The 13,407-nt window shown below is 43.0% G+C and overlaps 2 protein-coding genes, 1 long non-coding RNA gene and 1 pseudogene across 3 annotated transcripts; 3 read left to right on the top strand and 1 right to left on the bottom strand.

Annotated features, from left to right (window-relative positions):
- Window positions 1–1,940: 1,940 nt before the first annotated feature.
- LOC127767337 (copper transporter 4) lies at window positions 1,941–2,532 on the top strand. The gene has a single exon (XM_052292637.1). The coding sequence runs from the start codon at window positions 1,970–1,972 to the stop codon at window positions 2,522–2,524; it is 555 nt and encodes a 184-aa protein (XP_052148597.1). The 5' UTR covers window positions 1,941–1,969; the 3' UTR covers window positions 2,525–2,532.
- A 312-nt stretch (window positions 2,533–2,844) lies between these two features.
- LOC127767336 (cytochrome P450 709B2-like) lies at window positions 2,845–6,079 on the top strand. The gene is made up of 5 exons (XM_052292636.1): window positions 2,845–3,146; window positions 4,319–4,542; window positions 4,680–4,930; window positions 5,016–5,394; window positions 5,581–6,079. The coding sequence occupies exons 1-5, from the start codon at window positions 2,876–2,878 to the stop codon at window positions 6,010–6,012; spliced, it is 1,557 nt and encodes a 518-aa protein (XP_052148596.1). The 5' UTR covers window positions 2,845–2,875; the 3' UTR covers window positions 6,013–6,079.
- Window positions 3,043–12,580, bottom strand: LOC127767338 (uncharacterized). The gene is made up of 5 exons (XR_008016361.1): window positions 12,224–12,580; window positions 7,311–8,234; window positions 5,277–5,337; window positions 5,106–5,199; window positions 3,043–3,168 (listed from the first exon to the last, which is right to left on the bottom strand). It is a non-coding gene; the product is annotated as an uncharacterized LOC127767338 (long non-coding RNA).
- On the top strand, window positions 8,923–11,619 carry LOC127767335 (cytochrome P450 709B1-like; annotated as a pseudogene).
- Window positions 12,581–13,407: the final 827 nt, after the last annotated feature.

Raw genomic sequence — 13,407 nt, forward strand, 5'->3', positions numbered from 1 at the left:
TACTTTATTATTGGTAGCTTAGCTGAACTTTTTGCTATCAAGTGCACTGTTTACAGAGAGGAGACAACACTACTAGCCTCAACAACCCTGCTAACCTCTGCACCATTGAAACAGACTAAGCTAAGAACTGAAACGATCAAGAACTCCTATATTTGACAGTTGTTGCCATTTTCATTTTCCTACAAGAAAGTGTCCTTACATTGCAGGCTCTTGAGAAAGAATCGAAGAATCGAAGAAGAAGAAGCAGTGCGTTCCAGAGTATGTGATGTGCGTTGGCTGCTAGTGATTGACAATTACCCAGACGGCGTAGATGATCCCCGGGAGGTAGCCGAAGAATGAGAGCAAGAGGCAGATCCAGAACTTGATCTGATAGTCCATCCAGGCGAGAAGCCAAAATTGCACATTAGCATCGACGCCAAATCAAAATGATCAAGCAGAATGCGAAATGGGGATTCTGAATATGCAGATTTCAGAGAGAGAGATTGGAGGAAGCTTACCTCGCAGCCGACCTTGAGGAAGACGCCGAGGGGAGGCAGGATGATGGCGATGACGAGGTCCACGAACGTCGCTGTCCTGTCGGCCATCGCCGGCGGCCTGTCCGCCATCGCCGGCCGATCGACCCCAAACACCGGCGAGGGCGACGCAAAGGGGGAGAGAGGATGGGAGGAGACGAGACGACGCGGTGTCAGCGGGGAGCAATTCGCCAAGTTTAGGGGGACACAAAAGCCTAACCCAATCGCCCAAAGTGCATGGCAATTTTTAGCCTCTTAATTAATTTGCTGCTCCTGAGAGTCAGTACTGACGCTAAAAATTATCGTTGTTTTTATTACCATTCGACAGCACAGATGATGGCGACGATGGCAACAGATGAACGATCGATCCCCTTCACTTTCGTCTGTGCTGGTATGCTGATTCTGCTCATGGAGGACAGGATGCAGTCAGCTTGGCTAGTGGAAACATGAGGCGTGTCCGAGAGAAAAGCATCAATTGCCACTACATTATCTGTCGCCATTTGCCGATACAGTCGTGTGCGTTTCTCAGTCTCGAAACGACACCTAGGACTTTTAGGACAGAAACAAAAGGGCAAACGGCGCCTCCGTTTTTTCTTGGCTCACTCAATCACCTCGCTTACATCGCCATTCTCTCTTTGAGCAAGTTTAATACTATATCTAACTATTAGCTCCAAATCATCTATAGTCAATTTAATAGCCAATTTATATAATAGTTATCTATAAACATATACTACACTAATAATAGCTGATCTTACATATCATACGCGTCATGAAACCCGTACTGCAGCTGGTTATAAATTTGTTATCTCCTTAATATATATTTATATTTAGTTTATAGTCTGCTAACCTACTCTTATCACTAACCACAGTCTTCTCCTAGCTTATACCTTGTTCCAAAGCGGCTTTTCCTTGTTCTTATCACACGTCTTTTGACATATGGCGCACGCACCTCTCCTCGCTTTTCACGGCTCGCACGGCATCAATAGTCCCTTCGTTCTAAAATACATTCCAAACAAATCAATCTACGTGATACGTACTAATACATCAAATCTCAAAATAAGTAAATACATCAAATCTGAAAATAAGTATTTAAATTTATTATAGTATTAGAATGCGTCAGCTATAGAGTACTTCCTCCGTTCCATAATATAAGGGATTTTGAGTTTTTGTTTGTATTATTTGACCACTCGCCTTATTCAAAAAATTTGTGCAAATATAAACAACGAAAAGTTGTGCTTAAAGTACTTTGATAATAAAGTAAGTCAAAATAAATAAATAATAATTCTAAAATTTTTTGAATAAGACGAGTGATCAAACAGTGCAAGAAAAAAAACTCAAAATCTGGACGGAGGTTAATTTATTTTGGAACGGAACGACGACTACTTAACCCAATACCTCCGGCATTTTACTTGTCAGTTGTCACTCTGCTCAGCTGCGCTCGCCAACGAGGTGCTGCAATGGCCATGCAGCCCATGCCGATGCCGCCGCCGGGGCCGGGCGGCGACGCGCCACCGGCGCCGATGATGATGCCCGGCATGGCGATGCCGATGACGACGGGCATGTCCTTCACCTGGGGCCACCGGGCGGTGGTGCTCTTCCCGCGGTGGCCGGGCGACCGCGCCGGCGTCGGCATGTACCTCCTCTGCCTCCTCCTCGTGCTCGCCCTCGCCGCGCTCGCCGAAGCCCTCTCCGCGGCGTCGCGCCGGCTCGACCTCGACCTCGACCTCTCCCGTTCGCGCGGCCGGCGGCGGCGGCGGCAGCTGCTCGCCGCGGGCGTCCACGCGGCCAGGATGGGGCTCGCCTACCTGGTGATGCTCGCCGTCATGTCCTTCAACGCCGGCGTGCTCCTCGCCGCCGTCGCCGGCCACGCCGCGGGGTTCCTCCTCGCCCGGAGCGGCCTCCTCGGCTCTCGCGCCGCCCCGCCGGAAATCGACGCCGCCGCCGCCGCCGCCGCCGCCGCCGCCACGTCGAACGGTTCTTCTCTCCATCCATCGTCAGAGCCGAAACCTTAAAAAATATGTAATTCTCATCATGCTGTCCCGTAATTACCAGATAATGAAAATTGTAGTCAACGGAGATTATATTAAAGAAAGACTGCAAAATTGTACTGCATCAAAATGGTTTATTACTGATCGATCGTCTCTCGATCTGAATTTCGTTTTCACTCCAAGAACTTGTCAGGCTTGTCCTGTAGCTTCAGTTTTTGACTTGTCAAAATTACAAGATAAGTGCAAGTATTAATCACACTGACTTGCTGGCTAGTGGCTACACTCTTGAGCTGGTAGTACAGTATCTACTAATAATTGGCAGCTAGGTTACTGTAGTTGTCGTAGATTGGCTCAAGCTAGCAGCTAGCTGCAGCCATGGCGACCTTGCTGCTGCTGGCCGTGGCGGCGGCGGCGGCGGCGTGGGTGTGGTGGGGGCGGTACGCGTGGCGGGCGCGGGCAGTGGCGAGGAGGCTGGCGGCGCAGGGGGTGCGGGGCCCGCGCCGCGGCGGGGTGCTGCGGGGTTGCAACGACGAGGTGCGGCGGCGGAAGGCGGCGGCGGAGGCGGACGGCGTGGCCATGGACGTCGGCGACCACGACTACCTCCGCCGCGTTGTCCCGCACTTCGTCGCCTGGAAGGAGCTGTACGGTACGCACCCCCCCTCCTGGCCCTGTGGCAACAAGAGCAAAGAAGAAATTAATCCTGTGCTTAATTGAATTAATTCTTTGGATAATTCATAGAATTTTCGATCTCTATATCTACAGAATCAAATAGTAATACAGAAATACTACTTGGTTTCCACTGAAAATTTTCCGCCTCACAACTGAGAAACAACAATATAAAGAACAGCAACAATAAAGACTAGAAGACTAAGCCTCGATCTTCCGTTGCCTAACATGTCATATCGAATCTAACCATTACATCAGATCCAGCCACTCCGGTCATCACCGGCATCGATAATTGAATGAATGATCAAACTCCATCTCAAGAAATTTCTGGGGTTTTTTTTGTTGTTAAAAACACAAGGACATGAAGAATAATTATGTTGTTTTCATATAGCCTTTTTTTAACGAAAGATGTTTTCATGCCTTCTTTGCTGGATCTTGTCTCAAGCGGTCAAGCCTCAAGCCCGGGGGATATATTGGAAATAGTAGAAATGAAAATCATCTATTCTTTAGGTATCAAAGATGAATATTATTAATTAACAAGATGTTGAGCAGTGCAGAGTGGAAAGTTTTATGCCATAATATTATACTTGTCGATGGAAACAGAACATATATATCCCTGTTCTTTTCGGATGAATGGATTAACGAACATGTTTCCAAAACTCCTAAACAATATGTCTTTTAAGACATTTTGTGTATATGACTTTCTTAGAATATTTTCTAAATCTATTTTTCAAATTTGTAATAGTTAATTTATTTGTTTGCACCCTCAAATAATTATTACAAATCATTCGGCTATTTAGCCCTTCAAGCCACACAAGATCATATGACAAGTGAGAGACACACAAGATCATATAACAAGGGAGAACAACATGTAACAAAAATGGGGAGAGAAAAACCTAGCAGAAATGACCGTGCCTAGAAGAGAAAAAAATGCCATAGTTAAATAAGTCACCAAATACTCCCTGTTCAATGCAGAAAAATAGCCTATTCAACTATATATCTTGTAAATAAATTTCAGTGATTTATATGAACCTCCAACCTGTACTTCTTGACTGTGGGAGTGAGAATATGCAATTCTGAAGCCATTCCACTTCAGCAACTATATATATACTAACTCTTCAAATTATATGTTTTCATTTGAATGGTGTGTAGGAACGCCATTTCTGTACTGGTTTGGCCCTCAACCCCGAATCTGCGTCTCCGATTACAACTTGGTTAAGCAAATCCTTTCGAAGAAATATGGCCATTTCGTGAAGAACGACGCACACCCAGCTATTCTGTCAATGATCGGCAAAGGGCTGGTGCTGGTGGAAGGCGCAGATTGGGTGCGGCATCGTAGGGTGCTCACCCCAGCTTTCACCATGGACAAGCTAAAGGTAAATGGTCATTCTAACCTGGCTCCAATTTCTAGCAATGGATTCCTAGTTCCTTCAGAAAATCTACTCAGATTTTGTTTGGGAGAAGCTTCCTATTCCTAATTCTAATCAAATTTATTTCACTGTTCTGCATTTAGGTGATGACAAAAACAATGGCCAGTTGTGCTGAATGCTTGATCCAGGGGTGGTTAGATCATGCATCGAACAGCAAGAGCATAGAAATAGAAGTGGAATTCAGCAAACAGTTCCAAGATTTGACGGCAGATGTTATATGCCGTACAGCATTTGGGAGTAATAGTGAGAAGGGAAAAGAAGTGTTCCATGCACAGAAACAACTGCAGGCCATTGCCATAGCAACAATACTCAATCTGCAATTACCAGGATTCAAGTAAATCTATCTATTCATATTTCACCAGTACTTTTTTTTCTTGGTACAACCTTACTGCTAACGGATGACTTCTTTTTGATTGTAGGTATCTCCCTACCAAAAGGAACAGATGCAAGTGGAAGCTAGAAAACAAGTTAAGGAACACGCTCATGCAAATTATACAGTCCAGAATTACCTCAGAAGGAAATGGATACGGCGATGATCTTCTCGGCGTGATGCTCAATGCTTGCTTCTCAACAGAGCAAGGAGAAAAACGAGATGAGCTGATCCTGTGCGTGGATGAGATCATAGATGAATGCAAGACATTCTTCTTTGCAGGGCATGAAACCACATCGCATTTGCTTACATGGACAATGTTCTTGCTCAGTGTGTATCCAGAATGGCAGGATCGGCTGAGAGAGGAGGTCCTGAGAGAGTGTAGAAAGGAAAATCCAAATGCAGACATGCTTAGCAAACTGAAAGAGGTAAGAATATACCGTGCATGGATTGCGCAAATTAAAACAGAATTTAGTTCTTGAAAGTATGTTTTGGAGGCTACGGTTTGACAAGCGTTTCTGTTTTCTATTGTTGTGGCATGTCAGTTGAATTATTCTTAGTATCTCATTGTGGCAATTTGTAGCTGTAGCTAACATTGAAGTTTGATATTGCAGATGACAATGGTGCTACTTGAGACACTGAGACTCTATCCCCCAGTTATTTTCATGTTTAGAAAACCTATCACCGATATGCAACTGGGAAGGCTCCACTTACCTAGAGGCACCGCGATTGTGATACCTATTCCAATGCTGCACCGAGACAAGGAGGTTTGGGGTGACGATGCCGATGAGTTCAACCCGCTGAGATTTGCAAATGGGGTCACAAGAGCAGCAAAGATCCCACATGCTCATCTGGGATTCTCCATAGGACCAAGGTCATGCATCGGTCAAAACTTCGCAATGTTAGAAGCAAAGTTGGTGATGGCCATGATCCTGCAGAAGTTCTTCTTTGCTCTTTCGCCAAAGTATGTCCACGCACCTGCAGATCTGATAACACTTCAGCCAAAGTTTGGTCTTCCCATACTCCTGAAGGCTCTGGATGCATGAGATAATAGTTTTGTATGTAGCTACTATTAGTATGATTTATAAAATATGTATATTACGGGGTTGCTAGAGCTTCGGGCGTTATAGTTCTTATCCACCAGAAAGTACACCATAAAACTAGAAGATATGCTGAAGAAAGGCTGCAATCTACATTGTTCAGTGTATTCTGCATGTCCAGTCTCTTATTATCTATAAAACTTGTCAAGGATATGCCCAGATTATGTGTAGAAGATATAAAACCTTCAAAGTCTAATCTGAATTTTGGATGGACCACCTGATAGCTTGGTCTAGCAGCCAAAGATAGAAAGCCTTTTCCCAGTTACTGCCTGATTTGGAGCTCTATATATTGGCCTGTATGACAACAGTGGAAAAGCAAGTGGAAAAGCAAAGGTTGCCCACTCAATTGCATTTATGCAGTAAGTCCAAATTGTCCTTTCAGCTTTGGGTGCTCCATTGATTGCCACAAGTCATATCTAATATTCAATTCGTCTGTATGTGAACAACATATTTCTTGATGTGAAAATGAAGTACAACCAATACATGGTGTGTAAATCTCGAGAAAAAGAGAGATGGATGACACCTGTTTGAATGGATTGCACATGACATGAATAGTCCAGCAGCTATGGCTGTCAAACTGATCTGTCCTGAACTAGTGATTAAAGAACAGGACAAGTGATAACGAATGCAGGGTTGTTCAATTGTTAGCACACTGTTGTGTCATATGGTTTAAAACACCTCTAGAAAATATTAAAACAGGAGAATCAAAACATCCATGTCAATCAATTGGTAAGGGTAAAGGTTGAGTGCTACGAGGAATTCTATGAGAAGGTGTTGACAGCTGCAGTGCTCAGCCTGAGGCTGTGTTTAGTTCATGAAAAAAGTTGAAAGTTTGGGGAAAGTTGGAAGTTTATGTGTGTAGGAAAATTTTGGATGTGATATGATGTGATGGAAAGTTGGAAGTTTGGGGTAGTTGGGGGTGAACTAAACACGGCCTGAGTCCCTTAACAGAATCCAATTATGATTCTTCTAGTGAAGACACAATAAATGAAGAGATGCACACATGTCTCGGCCTCAACAGAGCCCATATTTGATACATTACCTTCTCTTTTTTTTTTTAAGAAACGACAGTAGGAGTTCTACTGGAATTTAATTGCCCCTGTTTATAAGGAAAGCCATATAAAAAACCATACAACTACACAGTTTTGTTACAGGGAACCCGGCGAAACCCCACAGAAGACAAAGCAAAAAACCTGTGGCAAAACAACCACGAACCATAATAGTGACCGAGAGAGGAGCAAGACCTTCAAGGCGAAGCCTCCAAGGAGGGAAGTAATGACGGAAGCCGCTACCAACACCCGCCTAAAAAGGACAGGGTTTTCACCCAAAGGGAAAGAGAGTCAGCAAGGCAACACCTCCATGGAGGATACGGCACCCCCAGGCGTCGATGTTGCCGATCCTGGAATACCAGGCAGGGCTTTTGCCCGAGACTCCCTTGAAAGGTGCAGGACCTCCAAGAAACTAGAGCAGAGTGCTGAGAGTTATCGTTTCCCAGCTCATCGGCTAAACCCGATGCATTACCTTCTCTGCTGAGCCATGTAGATTGGTGGCTGTTATTTTCATTCCACTTACGGTAATGCGGTGTCCCTTTCAGTTCATCAAGGGACAGAGGATAGCATACCTGATACCTTCATTTGCTACTTGATGTTGATTGTGCCATGACGTCCTACTATCTGCATGGCGTCATGCATGACCTCATCTTCTGTATCTCCTGTACGATTTCAATTGCATACATACAAACTAAAAAAATGTCTCTACTCTGAAAGTGGCCGCACAACCCAAAAAGACCAGGTAAATGCATACGAGAAATTTGTAAAGTAAATAATTCTCTGTTCCATTATTTTTCTTCTAGAAAAAAGGCAGCAGGATCTCTGCCCCAATATTTGAGATAGAAACAGCATGGATTCTAAACTGAGATTAATACACAAGTAGGCACTGTACGGCGTACGATTAGAAAAAACAGAATGCACAAGAGAACAGAGTTCTTCCCCAGTTCTTTAATGACATAAAACACAAACTATGAAGCTAGAAGGATGTGCAACAAGGCAAAACCTGGTTCTGGTGTTTCCATGTAGTTATCCTCGATGTCACTCTTACAGCTTCATCTTCTGATTGCCAGAGCCTCAAAGGTCGTTAAGAAGTGATAGAAAGGAAATTCAGCATGGTTTCTAGAACAAAAGGATTAGATTCATGACTACAAATTAATATACAAGTAGGCACTGTAGCATGTACGATAAAAAACAGAATGCACAAGAATAGAAAACAGAGTCCTTCTGGGCAATATGCCTTTTCTCTAAAAAAATATAGTCCTTCCCCAATCTGTTAGCGACAAAAGGACACAAAATATAAAGCTAGAATGATACACAAAATATTGTAGAAATCTGTCGTGTCTCACTCACAATTTTACCTTCTTTTTTTCATAACCTCAAAGGTTGGATCTCTCTATCACACTATTGGTAAGAACGCCTTTCATGTAGTTTCCCTGGTAAATTGAACTATGCTGTTGCTCTGACATGAAGAAGTTAATTTTGAATGTGCTTACACCGAAGTCTTTTTTTTTTCATTTCCACTCAGCCAACTACTAGAACAATGTAGAGAGAGAGAGAGAGAGAGAGAGAGAGAGAGAGAGAGAGAGAGAGAGGGAGCAAAAAATTAGTTTCGCAAGGACCACCTTCAGGGCTAGAAGGCTAGGACAGACACATGTAAGGACCAACTTTTTTCTTATGTCATCTTTTGTATAAATACACCATAAAAACTATAAATGGCCGAGGATATGTAAATAACCCCCAGTTCCTTGAAAAAACCATATCTCTACTACTATAAAAGCATTGCCATCCTCCTCCCTCCCCATCACATTGCGTGCACAACCAGCAATCCTCGAGAAAACCAGAAAAAAAAATCAAATGGTTGGTTAAAAAAAACCCAGAAAAGGCGGTTGGTTAAAAAACCAACCGGTTGGATCCTATCTCAGTCATGCAGCTCATTCTCATATGGGCCTGTTACAATGCACGGGCATGGTACTAGTGACTATAAATATTGCACCACCTTCCTTTCCTCTCCTCTCCATAATCCACCACCTCTTTGCCATGGCCTCTCTTGCTCTGGTTTTCCTTGCCCTCTTGTTGCCTACCATCTCATGGCTATGGGACTACATCATTGTGCCCCATATATGGAGGCCTTACATTGCAGCCAAGAGGCTCAGGGAGCAAGGAATCCGTGGACCACCCTACAAGTTCTTGAAAGGCTGCAATGAGGATGTGAAGAAAATGAAGGATGCTGCAGATGATCTGGTTATTGATGTTCATGACCACAATTACCTCCCAAGGGTTATGCCATAGTACCTGAAATGGAGATCTCAATATGGTACTAGATCTGCTCAATGCTTTTTTTTTTTTAATATGCTGTTGTTTTAGTGCTTGGTTAGCAATGCTGTATGGTGGCCAAGCAACCTGACTGACAATTTTCAAAGCTAAATGCTCATCCTTCACTATAAAACTAAGAATAGATCACTAATGTGGATGGTAAGCAACATTGCAAATGTGAATTGTTGCAGGAGAGCCCTTTGTATACTGGTTTGGGGCAAAGCCTCGAATCTGCATCTTCAACTATGGGTGGGCCAGGCAGATTATTTCAAGCAAGTCAGGACATTTTCTGAAGAATGACACTACCCCAACAGTGTTGGCGTTGCTTGGCAAGGGATTGATTGGGAGCGCCATCGCAGAGTAATCAACCCTGCTTTCACCATGGATAAGATAAAGGTAATCTTATCTCAATCGTCTTAACTTGTAGGTGTGCTAGTGCTACAGAACTGAGTATGGAAATGCACCCCAGAAACTATAATAGGTTGAGCAGAAAACTCGAGGCAACTTAAACTAGGTTGTTATATGTTTGCATGTCCATTTGCAATTTCACATGACAGTTCGTTTGTAGTAAGAAAACACCAGATAAAAAGAAACCAAAATATCGAAACCATAATGAAAAAAAAAATCAAAACAAGACAATAGAAAATATATCATACCCAACACATTTAATTGCAACAAAATTAATATTAGTATCGCTTCACTTTGATATCCATGCAGATGATGACAAAAACAATGGTAGCTTGTGCTCAAAACATGGTGAAGGAATTGGAAGATCAAGCATCCAGCAACAAGAATGGAGAAACTCAAGTGGAATTGGACAAACAATTCCAAGAGTTAACAGCAGATATCATATCTCATACGGCCTTCGGAAGCAGCTATAAGTTAGGAATAGAAGCGTTCCATGCACAGAAAGAGCTCCAGGAAATTGCTGTAAAATCTCTCCTCAACGTGCAGATACCAGGATTCAGGTAATATATCTAATACTCCCTTCCAAAGCTTGTAGAATGTGAAATTAAATCCCACGAACATGCAACCATATTTTGGCTCATTCATTCATATATTTACTTCTTCTTTTTTTTTTTTTTGAGTTCAGCTACCTTCCTACAAAAGGGAATTGGAGGAAATTGACACTTGAAAAGAAGCTTAGGGGCACTCTCATGCAGATCATACAATCCCGGTTATCATCAAAAGGAAGTGGATACGGAAGCGATCTCCTTGGTTTGATGCTTGAGGCTTGCATTGCAACAGATCAGGGAAGGGAGCAACATCAGCTCAGCTTAAGCATCGATGAAATTATACATGAGTGCAAAACATTCTTCTTTGCTGGTCATGAAACCACGTCACTTCTTCTTACCTGGACAGTGTTTTTGCTCAGTGTGTATCCAGAATGGCAGGCAAGACTCCGGTTGGAAGCTTTGAGGGAATGTGGAAAAGAAAATCCAAATGGTGACAACCTTAGCAAACTGAAAGAGGCAAGAAAACTAGTACCTATGTTGCCTTTTATAATCTATTTTGATATCTTTTTTTTCTTGTGATATGTAACTCCATGTGTATCATTCTAATAATAATGGTTCATGTATGGCTAACTACAACATAACATATATATATATATTGCAGATGTCAATGGTATTCCTTGAGACCCTAAGGCTCTACGGTCCTGCTCTTTTCCTTCAAAGAAAACCTCTAACAGATATTACAGTAGGAGAAACAAAAATACCCAAAGACCATGCAATTATCATACCTTCAGCAATTATGCACCGGGACAAGGAGATTTGGGGTGACGATGCAGATGAATTCAATCCATTAAGATTTCAGAACGGGGTCACAAGAGCAGCCAAAGTTCCACATGCCCTACTGGCATTCTCAATAGGGCCAAGGTCTTGCATCGGTCAGAACTTTGCGATGTTGGAAGCCAAGTCAGTTATGGCTATGATCCTAAAAAAAGTTCTCATTCACACTTTCCCCTAACTATGTTCATGCACCTGTAGACCTGTTAACTCTTGAGCCTAAGTTTGGTCTTCCTGTTGTTCTAAGGCTACTGGATGCATGAAGTTAGATGATTTACATGTTACCAAACTTAAATGGAATCTGTATGCCAAAGGTTGCTACTGACCTACGGCACTATACATTGTACCCCACAGTGGATGTATCCTTATAAAATAAAATAGCTCGGGCCATGATTCAATGTGAATTACTGTTCTGGTGCAAGGTTGGTACCATTTTAGCATAATACTCCGTATATAGATTTAGTATGGATATTATACTATCATTGCGCGCTACACTTTCGGGGCAACATATTTTTTTTTTCTGAGGTATCTTTGTGATGCTACTTATGATTGCAGGTCTCCTCTGAAAACCACACAAATTATTTCAAATTCTTATTTGCACATAAAGTAATCGAATACGCAAATCCCTTGTAAATTCACTTCCATAGCAAAACAATTGCAAAATTGAAGGTTAGTAATCTTGTAGATAATTTTCTGCAAGCACTCCTATCCTTGCAAACTACCAGCAGTAGCTGTGCAGGTTTCTGCTACCTTTGGCTTATGAAGGAAGAAATATATAACCTATATATAGATCAGCTGATTTTTCATGTGGTTTTGATCCCAAGGCCACTGGATTAGATTCCATAGAGTTGCTTGTTCAATTTGATAATTTCACATGGTAAGGAACTCAGCGCGTAAAGCGATGAACACTTTTGATTTCTGAAGTGGGCAAGTATATATATGATTTGGAACAAAGAGAGAGACATGAGCAGCATCAAGTACATCCAAGCAGGGCATCCGGGAGCTCACCTCCGGCGTGGGCGATCGAGAAGGATCAACCACCACGGGGCCGCTCCATTGCCGGCCCTCGACCGCTGCGCCCCTTGCTGTTGGGGATGTAGCGCACCTTGCCCAGCCATGTCAGACGCGCCTCGCCGGGCGGCTACCACCACCATCACCAGCCGGCCGGCCGGCCAGCTCCAGTCCCCCGGTGCCCGGCATCCTACTGACGTCGACCCTCTCCCGACGACCCGACCGCCACGCGCGCGGCGGCGCGGCGGCGGCGGCGAGAAATCAGGTTGCTTGGGTCATCAGTTCGGCACGATGACGGGGAAAGGAAAAATCGATTTGACGCCTTGTGCCGCGGAACAAATTTGCGATTTGTCACGGATTATTTACCCTGTCTTTAAAAATAAGTTTTCTTAAAAAAAATTGAGGGAGACTATTCTACTTTTTTTAAAAAACCTGTTATCTTTGTGGAGTTTTTTTTTTAAAAAAAATTAATTTATCTATATAGTTATATAGATAATCGGTAATAATAATTTAGTGAATAGTGTATGTTTCAATCTAATAGATGGAAAGCTAAACTTAGGGTGCGATGGTTTCAACTTTTCAGGATTAGATTCTCCTCGTTTTCCGTTAGCACGCTTTTCAAGCTGCTAAACGGTATATTTCGTGCGAAAACTTTCTATAAAGAAGTTGTTAAAAAAAATCCAACAAATTTATTCATAAAAAAATTATATAATAATACTTAATTAATTATATGCTAATATTATTTCTCGTTTTGCATGCGGCTAAACAATCCACCGCCACCGCTGAAACGATCGCACCCTTACTCGAAAAGTACTAAAAAGCATATAGCTAATAGCTCCCCGTTTGTTGTAGCAGAACGAGAAGGGCTGCTTCAACCCCTAGGGATCCCTCACCGCCTCTTCGACCACTCCATGGTGAACTCCTCGTGACCATGCAAATCCTAGCCAACTTTGGAGGGGTTTTTGTCTTAAAAAAAACTTCTCCAAATGTTCAGCTGTGTCGATCCATTGTGAGGATGGTGACTCGGCTATGATCCAGGGTGAACTGCCATGTTCGGTCGCATCCTTCCTGTGCAAATATCTTGACATTCCTCTCTCCACCCATAAATTGAGGAAGACAGACCTGCACCCATTGTTGATAAAGTAACTTGATGGCTGCTCCTATAGAAAGCGGAGAAAATG

The sequence above is a fragment of the Oryza glaberrima genome, chromosome 3 (genome assembly GCF_000147395.1).
Source record: "Oryza glaberrima chromosome 3, OglaRS2, whole genome shotgun sequence".
In the NCBI taxonomy this organism is placed as follows: domain Eukaryota; kingdom Viridiplantae; phylum Streptophyta; class Magnoliopsida; order Poales; family Poaceae; genus Oryza; species Oryza glaberrima.